Source organism: Martes martes (assembly GCF_963455335.1).
Source record: "Martes martes genome assembly, chromosome: 9".
In the NCBI taxonomy this organism is placed as follows: Eukaryota; Metazoa; Chordata; class Mammalia; order Carnivora; family Mustelidae; genus Martes; species Martes martes.
In genome coordinates this window covers 39,815,093-39,838,661 of record NC_137896.1, presented here as the reverse complement: position 1 = coordinate 39,838,661, position 23,569 = coordinate 39,815,093, and the positions used below count along the sequence as shown (strand labels likewise).

At 39.5% G+C, this 23,569-nt stretch overlaps 1 protein-coding gene across 4 annotated transcripts in view; it reads right to left on the bottom strand.

Annotated features, from left to right (window-relative positions):
• MACROD2 (mono-ADP ribosylhydrolase 2) overlaps window positions 1-23,569 on the bottom strand; it is a 1,916,992-nt gene that overhangs the window by 146,138 nt on the left and 1,747,285 nt on the right. For 3 of the 4 annotated variants that reach the window (XM_080814553.1, XM_080814554.1, XM_080814555.1), the window contains exon 9: window positions 13,546-13,627. In XM_080814553.1, the coding sequence (XP_080670679.1) occupies window positions 13,546-13,627 (82 nt within the window). Of the gene's footprint in view, window positions 1-13,545; window positions 13,628-23,569 lie in introns of those variants that run through there. The other variant, XR_013967484.1, reaches the window with a different exon arrangement.

Genomic DNA, 23,569 nt, shown 5'->3' with positions numbered 1-23,569 from the left:
ATTGGGCAAGGACCCATGCGTCCTCTGTTCTCTGGGTGACATAGTTGCTTTCTGAACTTTTGACGTATCGTCGTCTCTTCTCTGTCACTGTTGCTCACATCCAGGCAATGCTGAATCCTGTCTTCTTTCTTTTTCCTCTTTATTCACATCACTACTACTCAAATTCAGACTTCCCTATTTGGTGATTTCTTAATGTGCTCTTCCAACTCCTTTTACACATAACTGCCAAATCAATCTTCAAACACAGCTCTGATCCGGTTCACGACTGTTCAGTGACTCCTGTCTGCCTGATGAGAAAGGTCTAGACTCTTTGGGGTCACCTTAAGGCCAGCAGTATCTGCTCTGACCACTCTTCTCTGTTTCCCCTCCTCTGTTCCACTCATGCTATCACCTTCACTCAAGCACCACTCGATTCTGTTTTCTAAGATCTCTGTTAGTTTCCACTACCCGCCTCAGTCCTGGAAGCAATGCCTTTCTCCATCTCTGTTCGCACTCATCCTTCGAGCTGAGGCACCATAACATCTGCTCCATCCAAGTTTGAGTGAATAGTCTTCTCTTTGTTGTAGCTTATTTTTAACACCTTCTGAGTATCAACTTTAAGGACCTTTGGGCTGAGGTCTGCATATAGCTCCTCCACCCACCCATTCATTAGGCATGTGACCATGGAAAAGTTACCTGCCAATTCTCAGTTTCAGGTTCATCAGCTATAAAGTGAGAATAATAATACCTCCTACATAGAGTTGTTGCAAGGATTAAATGAGATAGTATTACATAAAGCATTAGGACAGCTACTGAAATATTTATATATATATTATATAATATATAAATATTTATGTTTAAATTTATATATATAAATTTATATATAATATATAAGCATAGTATATAAATTTATAAATTATAAATTAAATAAATTTAATTAAATTTAATTTAAAAATAAAATTATAAATTAATTATATAAATTTATACATAATATATATTACATATTATATATCTAACTATATGTATTAGTTATTATTGCCACCAAATCATGAGTCTACTTTTTAACATATTTGTCTGGCAGAAGCCCATCTCTAGATCATAAATTCTACAAAGTTGAAGACTGTCTTATGTTCCTTTTTTCCCCTGGTACATAACGCGATTAATTTTAAACACTAAAATCCATGAAGAAATTTCTGCTGAATTAAAATTTTTAATTTTCTTTGATTTTTTTAGTCAAATTGGAGAATTGCTGTGTTTATATTTCCTATCTATCTCTTACATACCAGGGCAACATGGATCTATGTGATGATTTGCAAACAATGAGGACTCAGTAAGGATTTGTAATTTCCTCTCGGACATATGCTTTACATCTAATGATTTCTTGGCTAAATTTATTCAATGTGACACTCTTCAAAGTGCTAATTATAAAAGAAGATTATAGATATACCAGTCACTGGGAATGGAAAATGCATTTAACTTGAGATTTTAGGAGAGTAATTCTTGATGGCCATGGTTAATTTTTAAAGAAGTAAATTTTCTCCCATTCAAATTGTTATACAATTAGTGATTTTCTATGTAACTTATTTCTTTCATCTTTTTCTATGAATAGAATTTTGGGAGAAAGAATATCTTTCTCTTAGAAATAGAATTTTCTAACCAAATGATTTATCAAAATGTTACAAAGTAAACTCTTCACAGATTCTTCCCTGAACTTAATACATTTAAACAAAATTTTATTTTTCAGAGCCATCGAAAATACCTAGAACCATTTCTATGGCAACAGATTTTCTGGAATCTCAGAAAGGGATGAAAAAGAGTCTCCACAGTTCCCAGGGAAAGATAAAGGAAGAGTCAAAGATCCCTTTGCTTGTCAACTATGTATATCCGTTTGTCCATGTGGCAAGCACTCATTGGTAACCTTTTGTGTGTGTGGCTTTATGTCTGGGGAAATAGAAAATACCAGGTTACACAGGTGTCTAGAAACTTATCATTAGTAAGCCAAGTAAGCCATGCAGATATGTTCAGACGTATAATAAAGAGGAGTCAGTGTGCTTACAAAAGTGTGTCAGGGGAGGGACAGCTACTACTGGGAAGGGTTTTTGGAAAATGTGACATTAGAGCTGATATTTGAACTTTATAGACTATACTGATAGCATCATCCCTAGAATGTCCCCAGGTGTGGAAGGATCAGACTTGATGTTATTATCCATTTATGCATCCGTTTCACTCATTTATCCATATGGTGGTTAAGAGTATATTCAGGATCTGGATTCAGACTGCTTGGGTTTACTTCCAGGCCAAACTATGTGGAGCTGTGCAGTCTTGGGCAAATTACATAAACCTACACCTCAGCTTTCTTATCCGAGAAATAGGGATAATAAAAGTACTAACTTTCCAGAGTTGGTAAGACATCCTACATGCAAAGTGCTTACATGGAATGAGCATTCAATAAATAGGGGCTATTAGTGTTAATGGTGTCATTATTATCACTACTTTCCCTACTTAAACAACCATTTACTGACCAACACTGCATGTCAGAACTATGGAAGACGTTGAAGATAGAGCTGACAACCTAGTCCCTCAGAAAGCTCACAAAGAAGTGGAAGCAGCAATCAGAAGAGGAAGTAACAGATTCTCTGAGGCAAGTAGTCAGAGGTTTTGCTGGGAAACAAACAAACAGCTAAATCAGAGAGAAGGTCGATATTTCCAGAAGAGCTGAGGCTTCTGTTGAATCCGTAAGGGCGAGTTAGAATTAGCTAGGAGGAAGGAAAGGCTGCAGTGCATTCTGGGCAGATGTGGGTGCCCTACCTACACCCCCTTGTTCCTTGACATTTCGGTGCTTGCCAGCCCAACTTCCAGCCACCAGCCCCTGGGCCTCTGCCTGAGGGCTTTCTCTGGGCTGCTGGAGACTGCTGGTGAAGTATCAGGGAATTAACACCCCCAAGAGGGCAGCCTTTCACAAGGGACTGCCAGGATTTGCATATAAGTACTCTAGTTCCCTTACTTCTCTAGTGGGCTAATTTGGAAGCTTCTCCCACAGTCCTCCCCTCCCCATCCCAACCCTGGCTTTGAGCCAATGGTTTATTTAATTTATAATTGGGCCCTACTCTCTTCCTTCCCTTTCCTGTCCTTCTTTCCCACTCTCCTGCTGGTGATTCTTGGGGTCATCTCCCAAATAAATGACTTCCACTTGAATTCTTGTTTTTGGGTCTGCTTCCAGGAGGATTTAAACTAAAAAAAGGGTAACTGCACTAAAACACAGGGAAAAACATCCGTGAAAATACATGGATACGAACAGCCAAGATGCTTTTAAGGAAATAAAACAAGCTTCCGAGTGGCTGAAGGGAGGAGTTACAGGGGGATCTGTGGGTAAACTGTCCTGTTCTAGCTGCATAATGGAGGCTCTTCCTTCCTGGGTATGATGGTCAATTGCATGTGTCAATGTAACTGAGCCATGGGATGCCCAGATATGTGTCACACAGGACTCTGGGGGTGTCTGAAAGAAATTTCAGAAGGAAATTAACACTTGATTTGGTAGACACAGTAAAGCAGATAGCCCTTGTAATGTGTGTGTGTGGGGGGCTCATCCAATAAGTTTAAGGTTAACCCTCCCACAAGGAAGAGGGTACTATAGTGTTGGGACAATGGGTTTTTCCTGCCTTTGGACTCAAACTGAAACACCGGCTCTGCCTGGGTCTCAAGCTTGCAGGCATTTGGATCGAAATGACATCACTGGCTCTTCTGGTTCTTAGGTCTTCAGACTCCCACTGGAACTCTGCCATCTGCTCTCCTGGGTCTCTAGCTTGCTGACTACAGGTCTTGGGATCTGGCAGCCTCCATAATTGCTTGAGCCAATTCCTTATAATAAATTTATATCTACATCTATATTTATATCTATATCTAAATCTATATCCACTATTGGTTCTCTTTCTCTGGGGAATCCTAACACCTTAGATTGAAGAATTTAAATTTTATCCTGAAAATTACAGGGTTACTAAACAACTTTAAGCAGAAAATGACACACTAGCTTTTGAGAGAGGGCATTTTTCATAAGTGAAATTTACTAATAAACTATAAAATGCATGCCTTCATATTTTGGTATTATTTATATTAAAATCCAGCACAGAGTAATTTTGGTCTACAAAGCACCTAATGTGCTGTTACTTATTAATGAAATCCACTTTAGTTCAACATTATTCTATAAAATGTATTCACTTGAGCCATGTTGATGCAGCACATTTCTAGCAAGAATTTTTCTCTAACAAAACCGGGAAACAAAAAAGCAATATATGAAAGAAGAGGATAAGCCTATGGAGATAAGGAGGCATGCCATTCAAAATTTGGAAGCAGTTAAGGGACCAATGATGGAGCATGGGCCCAGAGCCGCTGCCCTTTTGACAGTTCTTCAAGCATCATGCTTCTTTGTTAGAGGATGAAAATCAAATAAAAGGTTCTAAGCCAAAGTTTTACAAATATCATTTCAAAATAGAGGGCAATCTATCAGGTGGCATTGTGGCATTGTTCTGGGTGTTCAGAAATGCCGATTCCAGAAAACCTCCCTCCATTCCTCCTTCCCTTCTTCAGCAGAAAGGACCCAGTGGCTGAGGCTCCATTTCAACTCCTGGGGCCTCTTTGATGTTTCTTTCTTTCTTCCTTCCTTCCTTTCCTTTTTTCCCTGCCTTCCCTTCCTTCCTTCCTCCCTCCCTCCCTCCCTTTCTCTCTCTCTCTTTCTTTCTTTCTTGATGTTAATTTCATAATGGGTGCCAGTTTTATTCACCGCACCCCTCTCTGTCAGATTACCCTGTTTCGTTCTGCACAAAAAGTACAAGTATGACTGAAGTTCTTATTTTGACCACATATGAGTGTGAAGACAACTGGTTTTCCCAGGAAAACCAGTTTTCAGTAATAGCTTTGTACACTTCAGAAACCCCTTTAAGGATGTGTCTAACCTACTTTGAAGTCTGTAATATCTACTTCACCTTCTTTGATGGAAGACAGAGTTTGTTAGAGAACAGAGTATGCTGTGTATTTTGGAATGACTTGAGATTGGTCTTACTCCTTTATCTAGAGTTGCCATAATGAATGCAGTCTTTCGGAATGTAGATGGTATAAAAACAGATTATAAAACCCCACAGAACTGTAGTCTAAAATGTGGTCTTGGACCAACAGCATCATCAACACCTGGGAACTTTTTAGAAATGCAAATTCTTGGGTTCCACTAAAGATCTATCAAAGCAGAAGCTCAGGGGAGGAAACTGACGCTTTTTTAAAGATTTTTTTTTTTTTAATTGTTATTTATTTGACAGAGATCACAAGTAGGCAGAGAGGCAGACAGAGAGAGAGAGAGAGAGGGAAGCAGGCTCCCCACTGAGCAGAGAGCCCGATGTGGGACTCGATCCCAGGACCCTGAGATCATGACCTGAGCCGAAGGCAGCGGCTTAACCCACTGAGCCACCCAGGTGCCCAACTGACGCTTTTTTAACAAGCCCTCCAGGAAATGCTCATGTAAGCTGCAGTTGGAGAACCATTGTTCCAAAGTAATGGTCTTTGGGTGCCAGAGGAAAAGCTTTCAAAAACATTAGATGTCCTACTTTTTCGAGATCCAAGCTGAGCTACTTGGTGATTTCTGGCCAACACTAATGCTGGTGAGGGGTACCAGCACCAGATGGTTGCTGGGACTGAGGCATAGTCATTCTCTTTGTAAGATATATGTTTCCTTCTGTGCGGGAAATCACCCACCTATCACACGGTTATTGTCACCCATGGTTAGGACCCCAAGATTGGCTAAGAGACATGTACGTGGATGGAAACTTGCTTCAAAGAGGACTGTGGATTGCATGGAAAAAGAAGTGTGTTATGAAGGAGAAAGTGACCCTTATGGGCTATTAAGGCAGCCTCTCCAATCCCCCAGGAAATAAAGGATGGGCACCTGAAATTCCTTTGTCAAAATTTCTGGGGCATCCACACAAATGGGCAGGTCTGTCAAGCAGACCAATTATGAAAATCTTGTTGTTGCCTTTTTTTTTTTTTCATGTGCTCCTAAGTTCTCTCTCTTAAGGCTTAATTCCTTCACACAGGCTTCTTCTATATCCCTCACCTTTTAAATATTTCATTACTAAGGGCTTCTAGGAGAAATTTACCTTTGTATAGAGAGGAAATATTATTAGCCAAAATAAAGGGCTCCAAGCTTTTCAGGATTTCCACGAAGTACGGAAGATGTTGGTATGCTCATGGCTTCTTGTGAAACTTGACAAAGCAGAAATGCCATGCAAAGAAATGATTGATAAAGGGGACTCCCTTGCAGTGCAGAGCTCTTCCATTAAGTTGAAAACCTTGACCTACAGCATCTAACAAATTGCTAAACCCACTTTCTGCAATGTAATTGATAGGACTAGAAGAAATTAAAAAAAAAATAAATAAATAAGCCAAAGGTTGTCCCCCTCCACCCCACCCCAGCTGGTCCTTGGTCAAGAGGAGCACTCAAATCTCATTAATTTATAAATAAATCAATAAATAAAAGGCACTGCTTGAAAAAAACCTGCATGGTTCTGCTGTTTCTGGCTTGGCAAATGGGGCACATAAAGGTACCCATTACTGAGATATCCAATTTTAGAGGAGAAAGATGGGGTGGGGGAAGGATTTTGAATTTAGTTTTAGATATATTATGTTGGAGAGGCCTGGAGATGTCAGCTGGAGATGGCCTGTGTACAGGTGAATATATCAGAGAGGTATATTCCCAGCAGGAAGAGAAGTAGAAGACAGAAGTGTCAAAAGGATAAAGGCTGCCCAGTCAAGTAAGACAAGGGCTCCATAGGGTCACGGGAGTCACGTGACCAAACATGCACTGGTTTCAGTAACCATGCTGGACCCATCAAAGAGTTCTCTATGATCTCAACAGTGACAGCTATAACAGGATATTGGAAATCATTAATCGCTCTGGATTATGGAGTGAACAGTAGCTGAAGGTGAAAACATCAAAAAGCTGTAGCTGAGGGTCCCAGTTAGGGCCACAGATAAAGCAGAACAAAAGCTGGTAGATTTCCTTTACTCTGTTGCTTATTTTGATCTTTATCCTTACCTCTATGTCTTATTAGAAATTATTTCATTCATATACTGTACCTCAAAAAGGGTTTTTACTCCCACTGCATTTGCCTCAATATGTTTACCTACGGAACAGAAACCAGTCTACCCAGGACATTTGAAGGGTTTTTTTGGAAACATGGTGCAGGGGTCTCTGTAAAGATGCCCACAGCATCTCCCTTCTCCAAGCTGCACTTTGTCTTGCCTTTGTTTTATCAGAATCTCCTAATGAGATCAAACTCTGCTTAGTCAAGGTTCGTGTCCTCAGGTCTTTATGCGTTCTGCTGTTTATAAGCATTGGCTACACGCACCACACAGTCCCCCTTTTTGAAGGGACAGATTGCTTTCAGTCTACGCCTGCTGCTTGTTCCTTCATTCAGGTTGCTTGGTTACAGCAACACTTCACTGGATTTTCATTGAAGGCAAAATGTGTTTGTAGCTTTTGAGGCCCATCAAGTGGAAATGGTTAGCACCCAGTTCCTAAGAAGGCAGTCAACTCATTTATGTCACATTACAGAGAACATGTCTTGTATAATTCTAAACATCAATGAGATCCACACGTTAAAGGTGTACAAATGTGCCCAAATGTGCCAAGTCACTGTAAATATTCATAATTAAAGAAATTTCTGAATTTTTTCTTTTTCTACTTTGTAGTTTTTTTTCCTCTACAACGAATGTGCCATTTGGGGAAAAAAATGTACAATTCAGACTGGGTAAGCAGGTTTTTGTGTGTGTTTCTTTGACTTATGTAAAGACAACTGGTGAATGAGTTTGCTAGTGCTGCTGTCATGAACTTCCACACATGTAATGGCTTAAAACAACACAAATTTGTCATCTTACAGTTGTGTGGGTTTGAGGTCTGACCTGGATCTCAGTGGGCTGGCATGAAGATGTCCGCAGGGCAGTGCTCCTTCTGAAGGTTCTTAGGGAGAATCTGTTTCCTTGCTTTTCTGTCTACCAGGGGCTCAGCTCATGGCTCCTGTTTTCCATCCTCAAAGTTAGTGACCCACATCCCCCTGAATGTTGTTCCATAGCCATATCTCCCACTCTACCTCCTTTTTCTATCTTTGAAGGACCCTTGTAAGGACGCACCCAGGTAATACAGGATAACGTCCCCATCTTTCTGTCAGCTAATTAGCCACCTTAATCTCATCTGCAATCTTATTTCCCCTTTGTAATGTGACCTGACATATTCACAGGTTCTGAGGTTTAAGGCATCTTTGAGGGAAGGGCATTGTTCTTCCTACCACATTTTGTAAATCAGGAAGCACACTGCTTTGCCTAAAAAGTGTCTGAGGAGTAGAACTAAGAATAATCCTATCTAGAAACAAGATGATTTCTTATGGGATCAAGTACATAAGCTTAAAATGTAATTTTTGAGCTTTTTTAGTTTTCACCTTCACTCTCTAATAAAAAGGATTTTTTCTTTTTTTTTTACTTTCTTCTTTTCTTTCTTCCATCTATACCCTTTCCCCTCCCTTCTTTCCTTCCCTTCATTCTTTTTATTTCTACATTTCTCTTTCATCTTTCTTTTGTTTTTCTATGGTTCCTCATTGACTTGATTATAAAGGAATAATACCACAAGGACAAATGACAAAATGGGAAACTCCTTGCAACATATATTTGAAAAGAACTAGGAACCTTACTATACAAATCTGTACTACTTTTGTAATAAGAAGTTATATACTTTTTAATTAAGATGGTCACAATAATTAAAATACCTCCTTTTAAAATTATAATAAGAAAAACATGAAAAAACAAAAAAATTGTAATAAGAAATAAACATGGATATTTTAAAATTTATGATGTTCGGTCTAGACACCTCTCTGAATATTCATTTACATTTGTTGTTTATTCTATTTGGAATTGGCCCATTACTGTGTTTGCCCATGATGAAAGTGAAGCATAAAAAGGTTAAGCAACATGCACAAAGTCATACAATTACATGCTGATGAGTGCCAGCATTTCTCAGTCAGGGATCACTAATTGGAGATAAGCATCCTACTTATTCCACAAATCCTTCCATCTGAACTGCCCTTCCTCGCTATATTATTTACAAAATCCTTGGCATCACTTCTCTGTTCCTGCTTAACCTTAAGGTACACATTCTTCATGAAACTCACCACAACTACCCTGGTCCTCAGACATATTTGTCTCTGAATTCCTGAGTACTTCCACCATATCAATGCTATACTTGATTACTTGTTAGTATTGTCTTCCAATTGTTCTGCATATATTTACCTCTCAGGCATATTATAAGAACAGTATTTTCAATGCAGCAGTGGACAAAGCCTTGGGTACATAGTAGGCATATAATAAATTATTTGTTGATTGATGGACAGAAAGGATCATGAATGATGTTGGATGAGAAAAGCTTACAAAATCAATGAGAAGAGGAGATGAAGAAGAGGTCAGGTGCATACTTTCTCTTGTTAGATTTAAAAAATAAAATTTTTAAAAATATCATGCCCATTTGTCAGAAGATATAGTTAAAAAAATTATTTTGGAGAAATACTCCCTGAAAAATATAGTTGAGAACCATTGCAATAAACAAATGTAGGCTTTCCCTAATGTAGGGAGGGGCCTGACCACGGTATTTTTTATTTCCAATAGCAGGATTCTTTGATATAGTTCCAAAACTGTAAATTTGACATTGTTATTATGAGGTAAATTAATATCCCTAAATTCTCTATTAGAACTTAGATTCTAAAAAAAAATTGACCTCCATATTCCAAATCTGTGCAAAATACATGCAATAAATCTTACATACTGAAAAATACAAATCTTTTATGTAAAGAACAAAGAGATCTCTGAGTGGAATCGTACAAATATTATTTGCCATAGGCCTTCTGATCGTGTAGTGTAACTATAAATAATTTGCAACCGAAGTGTATGGTAATTCCATAAAGCTGCCATACTAGACTTTCAAAGAAAACATCTGGGAAGGAAAAAGTCAAATATGCTTCACCCACAGCAAGATATAAAACTGTTGGAAAAAAAAATTCTTTCTGGTTTCTTTCCTTTATGGTTCCATGACTGCATTTCCATGATGCGCTCTGGTAAGGGTAAAGTTGTGTCCCCCAAAATATTGTGTTCAAGTCCTAACTTCCAATACTTTAGAATGTGACTATATTAGGAGATAGGGTCTTTAAATAGATGATCAAATTAAAATGAGGTTATTAGTGTTGGCCCTAATCCCATATGACTGCTGTCCTTACAAGGAGAGGGAGATTAGGACACAGACATACACAGAGAGAGGACTTCATGAAGACGCAGAGAGAAGATGTCTATCTGTAAGCCAAGAAGAGAGACCTCAGAAGAAACCAATCCCACTGACCCCTACACGCTGCACTTTGAGCCTCTAGAATTGTGAAAAAATAAATTTCAGTTGTTTGAGCTCCGCAGTGTGGTGGTTTGTCATGGTAGCTCCAGCAAACTATTACAAGCACTTCTCCAGCTTACCCTTGTGGTCATGAGTGAGGCATTTTGGCTTTCCAGTGACCACTTTACTGCTCACCTTCAGGTCAAAGTACTGCAGTGCCTAGATGATAGGGTTGGGATTGATTTTGGGATCCATAATAAAGTAGCAATTTGACTCATAGTAGACAGTTTCCATGAGGACATTTACAGGTATGAGAAGAGAAGTGTGGCAGCTCTGAACAATGATGGGCAGCAGATGACATTAGCAATGAGACTTTCTCAGTGCTCCAAATGTATCCTTGAAGTTAAAACCACCCTTTTTTGGAGATGACACTCTGAGGAAGCGAACCTATTATCACTTGTGCAATGACAGATGTTGTTCTCAATTTTGAAATAGAGCTCTGTTGCTTCCTAGCCATATGCCTCATTTTCTCAGGTATGCATCATTTTCCATATCAAAAAGGAGGGTTAATATAGTGCCTACTTTCTTAGAGTTAGCCTGAAGATTACCTGACTTTGCCCATGCATTTGGCTGAGAGGAAGCAATCCATAAATGTTAGCTTTTACTCCTATCACAAATCTTAGGTAGTAGTTTTGCACGTGTTATATCTTGAATGTGATCTAGCCTCACTTGTATATTTTTTAATACATTTTGTCTTAGATTCCTGATTATGAAATGAGACATGAGATTAATATACCCTAAAATATAGAGATTTTGTTTAATATAAAATGACTTTTTTTCCTGAACTATTATTATTGCATTGGGAAGTGTTAAGAAGACTAGAGATGTTCTGAATAAGCCAGTCTGGGGGGGATATATGGCAAGTCAGCAAAAGTATATTCCAATTAAAGATGGTATGGTTATGAATTAACCATAAATTCAAATTATGGACAGATAATGTATATCATCTATATTAGTCGTCACACATTCCATTAAAAGTCACCTTTATTTCATATCGCATATTCAGAATTTATAAGTGGCTGATGCTTCAGCATCATGGAAATACTCAACAATTTGGAGGAATTTTGACATTTACTTTAAAAATGTGCTTACTATTATAAATATGCACTGGAAATAATTTCATGAGCATGCTATGATTCAAAGTATTTATATGAAGCTCAAGATGATTTTATTATTATTTCATTTGTTCAAGTACTAAGATGAATGCTGGATTTACTTTGAGTAGCAATATTTCAAATAATTTATTTTCATAATTATTAATACATTCCAGACCACTAAAACTGTTCCACTTAGAATAAATGTATAGTATGATTTTTGGCTTTGCACCACTGGAAATATCTGTTGATGGATAGGTTTGTTTTAATATCACTTGATCATACTTATGCAATTATTTTTATCATATGCTAGAGAAAAAACAGTTTTTATTTTAGAAGACATGAAAATGAAAATTATATCATAATTTCTATATACTCAAGAAGTCCAAAATGATGAAAGTGTATGAAATCTGCTGTGATATTGACAAGATATGAGAATACTTGCATTGCACACCATAGCAAGTCACATTTCTTTCATGAATGAACATTTTCTCTTAAGAATACTTAAAAGTACAAAAAAAGAGAATACTTTAAAAATACAGAAATGCAGGCATGGTCAGATCACTGTGGTTATATAGGAAATAAAGAGAAAGGATGAAACAAAGATTGAAACAGAAAAAGAGGCATTGGGTTATGGGGAGAAGAACTTATTAAATTTATCTCATACAAACAACTACTTATTCAGTAGTCACTAGGTGCTTTACATGCTATAAATTACTGAGTTGCTTAAAAAGATTTTCTTTTAAAGGTAAAAAAAAGGAGAAGGGAGAAGGCAAAGGAGGGGGAAAAAAAGGCCACAATCACAATCCTCTCCTTCATCACATGGGGAGTCTCTTTGAATTTACAGTATGTCCTAGTTAGGGAAATACTGTAGTTAAAGGCTCCAATTAAATACACTTAGCAGATTCACCTTTCAACGAGAAAACTAGAGAGCAGAACTTCACATCACTCAGGGGAACTTAGTCCACCTTGAACGTTAGCACAAAGTTGAACGTCTCTAGCCGTTTCCTGTGGCTCTTCTTGACAGCTACTGTGTCCTACTCTGATCTTCAGGCAGGGCATCCTGGATTTACATTTACTGGATGGTTTGGACCGGCTGCCGAGAGGATGAATGTGCTGCACTCCCTCCCTCCCACCTGCCAGAGTCACCGGGTACATGGAAAACCTCTTGGCTTCCATGGATATGGAAACCTCAAAAGAAAGCTCTCTCTAAGGCAGGCATCAACAATACTCACAGTAGCTTGAAATTTCCTGGAAGCCATTCTTACCATGGCTGAGGAAAGCACCTTGAGCATGTGACTTGAATGGCACCATAAAAATAACTAGGTATTAAACAAGCCCAGAATAGAAACAATGGGGGGCAATATTCAATTAACCAGGTCAACCAAATTTAATGACACATTCGATCAATGTAAACAAGCCTCTTTAATAACAGAGATTTTGCCTACATTCTCAAATGTGAATTACAATGAATGAGCACCTTTTGCAGATTGCCCTAGGAAGGGCTGCTATCTTCACTGCAATTTGGGCTGAGAAAATTGGGGTGATCGGTAGAGAAGGCAGGAAATGTTTGAATTCTGGCTATGAATATAAATGGGCTTCTCATAATTTCCAACGCAGTTGTTTAACATGGTGGATCGGAAAGTAGGCTCGGGCTTGGACAACTTAGATGTGTGGGGAACAAATCACAGATCCTGTAATTAAGGGGTATGAGGAAGTCTTTAGAAGTCATTTGGTCCAGCCCCTCACTTTTGATATGAGAAGCTGAGACTCAAGAGATGAATTGATCTCCCCAAGACAACACTATGACCTCCTGGGACAGAGAGGTCATGGGCTTAGATTTCCTGTCACCTCCTTGAGTTCTTGAAAATGACGACACAAGTTGCCACAGGTTACTGGTGTATGGAGTTCATATACGCAACATTTCCTTAAGCTAGGAAATGAAATAGAATATAACCGATGCCTCCACTCTAATCCTCAATTCCAAAGAAAACAAATCTCTTTACTCACCTGCAGGGAAAAACTCGCTCATTTTCTTTTTGTAGATTTTGAAGTCAACTTCTAAGAAGACACAGAAGATGATCCGATCCACCTAGAGGCAAACAATAAATACTCAAAGTGAAAGGAAATATGGTGACCTTGGAATATCAGAAATATTCCAGAACATGGTTTTGGAGCTAAAACCAGATGGAAAAGCCTCCTGTAGATTACTCTACTGCTAACTGTATGACAGTGTTGAGTGAAGTTCAAGTGTGTGTGTTAGTTGGGGTGTGTGTGTGCATTCTTTATGTAAATAAGCCCATGGGCTCTTTGGTGGAAAGATGTTATATAAATCAAATAGGAAATAACAAATGACAATAAGCCACTTTGCAGCAAGCTATAAATAAGATCGGAGATTCCGACAGGATACCTAGACTTTATGTCCTATAAAATAACCATACAAGAGGTGTATAGCAGAATGACAATAAAGCATGTCAGTAAACAAAGAGCTCTTTGTCCTACCCATCTTAGACAAATAAATTTATCAAACCTGTTAGTATTTGAACACAGCCTAAAAAGCTTTTTGCAGTTTAATTTGCATGAAAGTCACTTGCTTTTAGCTGAACATACTCAGAAATGCAACAGAAGTAAAATATAATTAGTTGACAGCGACATGAGGTCAATCGAACCTTAACCTGGTAGATATTACTGAGTAAGTTAGTGCCACCTCAAAAGCAAAACAGGTGTGTCGTCCCTTTTTCCTGTTTTGGGAGAGCCTCTCTACATAAGGTGTTTCTTTGAGACCTTCGGAGAGTAGTACAGTAAACAGAGAAGAGAGATGGAGTGTATCTAATAGCTAGCTCACGTATATCTGATATTAAATCAGTGACTCCATTTCGTGTCTTGAAAATAAACATCCCTTTAGTCGCTTTATTTTAACAATCTACAAAAACTTAAAAATTACCCGATCTATCAAATGGCAACTGGTAATTGAATAGAACATCAAGCTAGGCATTTCTCAGGGCAACAGGGAATAGAAGTGGGGTGTGCATGTGGCAGGACATGAATGAACCCAAATGGATGTCATCTACCTAGCCCTGCAGCTCTCCCAGCCTGTGGAAAACAGAGTCACACTAGGCAAGTTCAAAGTGCCCAGCAGGAGAGGGATGGTCGGGCAGGGAGGGCTAGGACACAAAGAATGGTCAGGGCTCCCCGATGGAAGCTCAGAGAATGGTCAGGGCTCCCCGATGGAAGCTCAGAGACGTGGCTCCCTGATCTCTTCACAGGTCCAGATAGGCTGCCTCCCAGACAGTCGCTGGACTTCTTTGCTCTCATCACCAAATACCACGCAGCCCCAGTAATCCTCCCCCCGAAGGGCGGATTATAAGAGAAAGCATCTGGCCTTCAGATATGGAAGGACTGGGTTGCAAATGAACCTTATTTTCTTTTCCCTATATTCACTTGAGTTTCTGGTGTCCAGTCCTTTCTGCATATCATTAACATTTTCTACAAACGCAAAAGCTGTCACCATCAACTCACTCTTCGGGTGAAATATAAATTTAGTTGAATAAATGATTAGCTATCTGTGTAAGACTGAATGCTCGTCTTTGCTCTCCTTATGGTGTGTTTATGCCCTGTAGCTAAAGATAAAAATCACAATGATGGAGCAATAGAAACTAGGTACAAAAAATGTCTTCTCTATAACATCACTTGTACAAGTTTTTAAAGCACAAAGATAAAAAAGTGTAGGGATTCATTCATAAGCATCGATATACAGAAACATACCTAGAAATGTCACACATGAACTTCAGAAAAGAGATTTGAGAAAAATCCAGCAAATGGGTAAAAACTATTAACTATGGGGGTAGGTACATGGTATCATATTATTTTCTATACTTTTCTGTGTATTTTTCAAACAATAATTATTTGAATAATTCTCTTTATAATTAAAAGTCCTAACACCAAAAATAAGACTCTGTGTTAGACATATTCTTCTCTCTGGCTGTATTAAACCATTTGTAATTTCCAACCACCATAATTATTCATATTTCTGTACCTATGATGGTTGAATTTTTCTCCAGGTTTTAAGTGGTCAGATTATTTCTAATGCTACCTAATTGAGATCTAAATCAATACAAGAAAATTTGATTCAAAACAGATCTAAGGAGACCAAACTGGACGGTCTCATTTTTACTCATGTCTCCCTATCTTTATGGTCACTCAGTATAAGTTAACGGGATTTTAAAAAACACTCCCGTTGCCTGCGTGTATGTTTGCAGGGGGGAGGGTTAGTGATAGTAATGCTACTCATTGCTGTAAAGTGAACTTTCAACCATCACAGAAACTAAATACAGATTTCTTAAATATTGTAAAGAATTTTGACCCACCTTTTAGCATTTTAGGCTTTGTTACCATGGAAATAGTATGAGTCCAAAATTTAGCAGCCTGATTTATTTTCCCAGAAAGTAGATGGATGCTGGGGGGAAAGTACTTTTATTTTAAACTAATTGAGTGGCCCATTTCCCTGCCCTGACCCTGAGGCATCGCACTGAAAATATCTTGGAAGCAAATCGAATCTAAGAATTAACCCTCACTTGCCAAGTACTTTCACGTATGCATATGTGAATGTATTTATAGATGTGTGTATACACTTACTCTCTGGGGTTATTGTTGGAAAAGAGCTCCATTAGTTGACAAGCTCTGTGTTTATAAACTCATAATGGATATTGATCACTGCTTGTGGTAGATGATATTTTCCAAGATGGCATGCAATGAGATACCCCGTCCCTCAGACTCTCTTAAAATGTAGCACTGATACTCCTCTCATTGAGAAATGGGATCTATAATTCCTCCTCTTAAATCTAGGCTTGTCTGTAACTCTGGCAGAAATACTATGTGACTTTCAAGTCCATGTCATGAAACGTGATACAGTTTCTGCCTGGTCCTTTGGGGAGGGTCGCTCTCGTGCCCAACCTTCACGCCATGAGGAAGCAGAAAGACCACATGGAGAACCCATTTGTTCAAGTTCTAGCCAATAGCCTAGCTGAAAGTGAGTAGCCTCTTGAAGATTTCACCTTCTGGTTTTTGAGCTACCCCGGCTGGTGCCACATGGAACAGAGATCAGTTGTTCCCACTGAACTCTGCCCAAATTTTAGAGTTGTGTACAAAACAGAAATACATAGCCAGAAATCTGATATTCTTCTGGTTTCTTCCTGTTGCCAATTGTTTGGATTCTTGCTTTTCCAGTTATATAGCGTGTGGTCTCTCTTGAAAGGCTCAGACTGAATGGACCAAGATCAAGTAGAAGCCACAATGGGGTGATAAGAAGAACATAGAAAGGGGTGCCTGGGTGGCTCAGTGGGTTAAAGCCTCTGCCTTTGGCTCAGGTCATGATCCCAGGTCCTGGGATCGAGCCCCGCATCCGGCTTTCTGCTCAGCCGGAAGCCTGCTTCTTCCTCTCTCTCTGCCTGCCTCTCTGCCTACTTGTGATCTCTGTCTGTCAAATAAATAAATAAAATCTTTAAAAAAAAAAAAAAAGAACATAGAAAGTCTACTGGGTACATGGCTGAGAAGTTAGAAATCTGATTTATGCAAAGGGGAAAGAGCCTGGTGATCCCAGATAAATTACATGAGAATATATAAGAATGCCTTACAATTAAGGCTCAGGATCATATTTTCAATTTCTCTTTTATGTTAGGCAATAGAACAATTTTGAAAAATGGTTGTTTGTTATTTAAATTTATTTTTTTATTTTTTTTTCAAGATTTTATTTATTTGTCAGAGGGAGAGAGAGAGAGAGCGAGAACCAGTACATAAGCAGGGTGGGTAGGGGCAGAGGGAGAGGGAGAAGCAGACTCCCCACTGAGCAGGGAGCCCAACATGGGACTTGATCCCAGGACCCTGAGATCATGACCTGAGCCCAAAGCAGATGCTTAACTGATTGAGCCACCCAAGTGTCCCATAAAATAGTGGTTCTTGAGAGACTATATTTATTCATTTATTTAAGAGATAGTAACTGAGCACCTCTAATTTCTTGGACCTAGTCCATGTGTCATTTTCTCACAAGAAAACCTGCATCAAAAAAAAAAAAAAAAAAAAAAGGAAGAAAGAAAAGAAAAGAAAACCTGCATCCATAACTGAGTGCTTCCCCCACCCCCCAAGACCAAATAATTAGTTATAAAATCTCAGGCATCTTAACTTCACATCCAGTGTTTTCTGTGATATCACCCACATGAAGACACATGGGACTGAGTTTCTAGGCCTGTCACTAGCTCTGTGACATTGGACAAACCCCTGAGTTTCTCTGAGATCCAGCTTTCATGTCTTTATAAAGAAAGGTTTGAATTATATCATGTTTCTTTCTTTTCTTTTCTTTCTTTTCTCTTCTTTAACTTTTTTTTTTTTTTTAAATATCTCAGTGATTGTCTATCTCTGTGGTAATTTTGTGCTATGTCAGCTTAGCTAAGCTGGAATGAGACTTCTCTGAATGGTTGGCCCCTGAGAAATTTCATGAGATTTTGAGGGCAGAAGAGCAGCTGCAGCCCTTGCACTAGGCAGGGGAGGGTAGGACCCCAGGCAGGTAGGGTACATTGTCGCTAATCAGCTGGAGGTGGGGTAGGAGCTGGGCTCACAGCTTTTCCAGCTCCTGCTCTTTCTCCTACCTCAGGTTCTCTGAGTCTAGGCTTGGCACACACACAGCTCTGCTTCAAAGGGTACCAGCTCCATCTGGGGGTGCACAGCAGCTTTGGGGTTCCATACAGGGGGAGACGGATACATGGGGCAGTTTGTCCATGTGGGTTCCAGGGTACTCTCATGGTTTCCACTTTGTCCTTGTCCTCCCCCAACTTAGCTTCCAGCTTTCTCTTTGGCACCTCTTGACCTGCCTCTTGACCACCCACACTGCTGACACAGTCCGGGCCTCATCACTTGCAGAGACAAAGGCCTTCCACAAACTCCTTCACCAGCTCCCTCTCTTGGGTCCTCAGGAAGGGCTTTTCTCTGCTCAGTCGACTATCCCCTTGACATTTACTTCCCCGGTTTCTCCCACAATTGTATACAATCTAATCCCTATCCTAAATCCTATATCCCATATCTCTCCCAAGGTTCTGCTTCTTTGATTAGACCCCAACTGATGCAATCTTTAATAACATTTCATAGAATAACATGTACAATGAAGGGCAAAAAAAAAATCATAATAATCAGTATTCCTTGTTACAGGTGTATAACCTGTCAAGGCTACTCAAATTCCAATTACTTCCTTCCAGGTGAACTTTTACTGGTTCTAGCCCATCTTCCTGGTGAACTTCCTAAAGGGTACATTCACACTTTGTAGTCAAAGCAACTCTGTGTACTTCAAATGACTTACACTTCTTTTTTTCTTTTATGAGCAACTTAGTAAACTCAGATGGGTCCTCAGGCCAAGACATAATTGTAAATAATACAAAAGGGAACATTAATGCTTTTAGGAATTAACGACTTCACTGTAATCCTCATTATAACTTACACTAGAACCCTATGACGAACTGGGCAGTGCTCAATTTTGTTCTACCTGTGCTTAGTGTAGGGCCTGATGCATGATGGGAGCTAGCTCTGTAAATATTGGCAGAATATATGCTTAGGCTAACAGACCTGACTGAAATATAACTATATGGCAGATACTTTTCAAGGGTGTTAAGTTCCAGAAGCAAATAACTTTTTTTAAAAGATAGACTTTCCTTTATGTTTGCCAGAGGACCTGAGAACGGAATTACAGAGAAGCCTGCGTGCTTTTGCAAAGAAGAAAGGAGCTACATAAAGCACACAAGGCATCTGTTACCAACTGTCATCTTATCCAATGATATTATGTTGAGCACAATGCTTCTTGAACTGGGTGCTGATGTTTTCACAGAGGGTGCTTGTTAGTTTCAAAATAGAAACAATGATGCTACCTGTAAGCTACAATATAATAAAAGTTAAAAGGGCTTTTCTTTTCTTTTTTTTTTTTTTTAATGAAAAGACAATATCAGGTATTGGCAAAAATGTGAATTAACCAGAACTTTCATCTACTGTTTTTGGGAGTAAAAATTGGTGCAACCACTTTGGAAAATAATCTGGCAGTATTTACTAAGTTAGCTGAATTTGTGGATATCCTTTGAAGCAACAATTTTACCCTTAGGTAAACATCCAATAGAATATGCATATATGTTCACATATATATGATATGTCAAAGGACACATATTACAATATTCATAGCAGCACTATTAGTAATATCTTCAAATTTGAAGCTACTTAAATGCCTAAAATGGTAGAATGGATAAATAATTGTGATCTATCTGTGCAAAGGGATATTACAAACGAATGAGAATAGAAAGTTTGCAACTACACCCAAAAATATGAGCAAACAGAATATTGAGGAAAAGAATCCAGAAAGAAACTGTACACATTATTTTTCTAAAGTTCAAAAATGTTAGCTAAATAGTCAAAATCATCTATGGTGTTAGAAGTTAGTACAGCAATTACTCTGGGCTGCAGGTTGGTGAAAAGGGACCAAGGCGAGTGTGTGGGATGCTGGGTTTTTGATCTGGGTGCTGGTTCCATGTATGTGTTCAGTTTGTGAAATTCAACAAGCAGTGCACTTAGAGTCTGTGTACTTTTCTGTATACTATACTGCAATAAGAATCTTTTTAAAGGTTGGAAGTCTCCTGCTGCAGTTGTCTTGCTCAACAATCAAAAATCTATTTTCATTGACTTTGAGGTCAAAAAAGTCCTTTAAAAGCTGACCTTCTAAAGGCAATCGCTCTATATCTTTCCACTGATGTCAACTGTAGCTCACCCATCAAGGCATAAAGGAGTAAAGATGTATTTCTTTCACCAACATATCCATTAATCCACAGTTGGGGGTTTTATGCCCCATAAACATGACGACATAAGTTCTATTAATCTTTTCAGCATCATATCTACTGCCCCTGAAAAGGGTTACACAGCGAAGCAGGTTTAGAATATCTACAGCTGACCTCCATTTTTCAGGGCTACCAGTCCTAGGGCAGCTGACATAGCCAAGATTATCTTGTGTTCAGCGAGACTGGGAGAATGAATGGATTCTGATGAATGTAATTTGCTTCCCCAATGACAAATGACAAACATTCAAAGATCTGGTGTGCATGCAAATACCACTTTAACTAAGAGCTGATGGATGGTGATCCTGTGTAAATGCAGCCGGATGGGCAACGGGGGTGAAGTCTCGGGCTTCCTGAAAGATAATCCAACAGCTTCACTATGCAGGCTTGGATATGGGGGTATCTTCACCAAATAGTGGCCGCTGCTAGTGAGTGAGTTAAATGTCAGGGCTTAAGCCTCAAAATCTATGTAGAAGGATAGGTTTTGAGGGAGGTTAGAAGACCAGGGCCATTGGAGCTTGCTTGGTGCTATGACTCAATCAAGGTTACACGCAAAAACAAAGGGACAAGGTCACTGCTGATTAATTAAAGAACAAAGCCAAGAAGCTGGGATGTCTGGGTGCTGGTCCCCCCCCTCTCCCCATAGGTGGAATAAGGGAGACCAATCTGCCCTTCTCCTGGTGTATTCGTGCTCTGATGCTACATATCAAATCACTGGGACCTTAGTGGCTTAAAGCCACAAAGTTTCAGGATCTCACAGCTTCTGTAGGTAGGTCCAAGTCCGGGCCAATGGTGTTAAGACCTCTGCTCACTGTCTCTAAAGCGGTAATCAAGGAGTTGGCTGTGCTGCACTTCCCCCTGAGGTTGGGTCTTCTTCCAGGCTCTTTCAGGTTGTTGGAAGAACTGATAGTTCCTTTCAGTGGTCTGAGGTCCTTGTTTTCTTTTGAGCTGTCAACCAGGAACAGCTTTTATAGCTTCTATAGGGCCCTGCAATTTCTTGCCATGGAGCCCTGAAAGGCAGTTCAGGACATGAACGCTTTCGTTCTCCCAGGCCGGCAAGAGTATGTCTCTATGACTCTCTATCTCCAACTTCTAGAGTCTTTTCTAGAGCCCACCTAATTAGGTCAGCCAACCAGGTCACTCTCCCCTCTAACGAACTCAACTAATTCAATGCCTTAATTACATCTACAAAAATCTTTTTTGCCTAATCCAGGGAGTAACTTACCCCATCATATTTACAGGTACTGCTCACACTCAAGGGAAGAAGACTGGACAAGGTGTGCACACAAGGGGGTAGGCATCTGGGACATATCTTAGACTTCAGCCCCTCATACCCAGTTACTTCCATGTAGCCAGCTACCTATGTTGCAATCTGGACTTGACCTTGAGCAGGCCACTTTTCTTTTCTTCCTACTATCCTCCCTTTCTTTCTTTCTTTGTTTCTTTCTTCCTTCTCCTCCTCCCTCTCCTCCTTCCCTTTCTTAAGTAGGTTCCACACCTAGTGTGGAGCTCAGCACGGGGCTTGAACTCACAACCAAGCCCCAGCCAAGATCAAGAGTCAGACGCTTGACTGACTGAGCCATGCAGGTGCCTTGATCCATAACCTTTCTGAATCTTGTCTCCTCATCTCTAAAATGGAAACATTGACCTTGTGGCTATTGACATGTTAGTTTTCTACTGCTGCGTAACAAATTTCCACTAACTGTGGCTTCCAAACAACCCGTGCTGATTAGTTCACAGTTCTGGAGGTCTAAGTTCTGGCGTTAACTGGGTTCTCTGACCATGGCATCACATGGGGAAGATCAAGGGGTCAGCTGGACTGAATTCTTATCTGGAGGCTGTGGAGAGAAATCCATTGCTAAACTCATTCTTGCTGTTGGCAGAATTCAGTTCTTTGGAGCTGCAGGCCTGAGGTTCCCATTTCCTCTCTGGCCATCAGCTGGGGATCATTCTCATCTCTAAGGGATCATCGCATGACTTGCCGGGGGTCCCCTTCCATTTTCAAGCCCACAAAAGCATATCAAATCCTTGATTTTGAATCTCTGACGTCCTTCATATTTAATTTATTTAAATCTGACCTCTCAGATTTAAAGAGCTTCTAGGATTAGGTCAGGGCCACCTGGAGAGTCTCCCTATCTTAAGCTCAGCTGATTTGGGATCTTTTAATGACACCGGCAAAATACCTTCACAGTAGTACCTTGTTTTTGTTTGAGGAACTGGGAGAAGGTGTGTGCATCCCAGACACTGGGGTCTTGGAAGACTCTTAGAATCCCATCTGCCACAGTTGGCTATAATGACCACAGGAGATTTTGAGCTAAAGTGCTAGGCAAAGAGTCTGACCTCTAGGAAGTGCTCCACAAACATTGGTTGTTTATTCATAAAGTTATTATTCATGGGGTGCCTGAAACAGCTAGCAAAGTGCTGGTATGTGGATATAATCACCATTCACTTGGTGAGTCCTTTATTTCTACCCTGATCTTTTCAAACAGATCAAGGAAAAGTCTGAGCCAGACAGAGAACATTGAAGGTGTTTCTTCCGACTGGTATGCTGAAAGGCATTTCATTTCGGTTTCAACTTTGCTGAGGAATTCTATCTTAAAAGAAACATTTACCAAAATGGCCCACATTCTATAGAAAATAGCTATTTTTGTGTGTGTGTCTGACTGCATCAGCCAGAGAAAGGGAAGAGCAAGAAAAAAAGGGTAAATGAACAGTTGAGCTGCAGTAATAAAGAAGATTTCACAAGACCCTCTAGGAGTTTCTGCTCTGATATTTTAATATTGTTGTCAAATGTCACCGAATATGATTCTTCTGGTTCTTGAAGATATTAAGTTCATTCATATTTGTGCATTCCACCTCAGAAGCTAATATTTCAAGCTCCAAGTCACAGAATGGGAAAATTTTGTTCTCCATGTTCCAAGAGACTTTTGGATGGAGAGTTGGAGAACATTTATAATCCACAAACACTCAAAGGGCATTTTTGCATTTTGAAATTGCTTCTGCATGCATAAAAAGGATCCTTTATTTTGCGGGGGGGGGGGGCTTTTTGGCAAACTCAGTTCATCTGTCATTACTCTGTGGCAGCACGATTCCGTCTTCTTATTTTGTTTTGATAAATTGTTCTTTTTGACTTTTCTTCAACTCTGTATGAAAAAAGTGGCCATATAGCAGAAGAACCC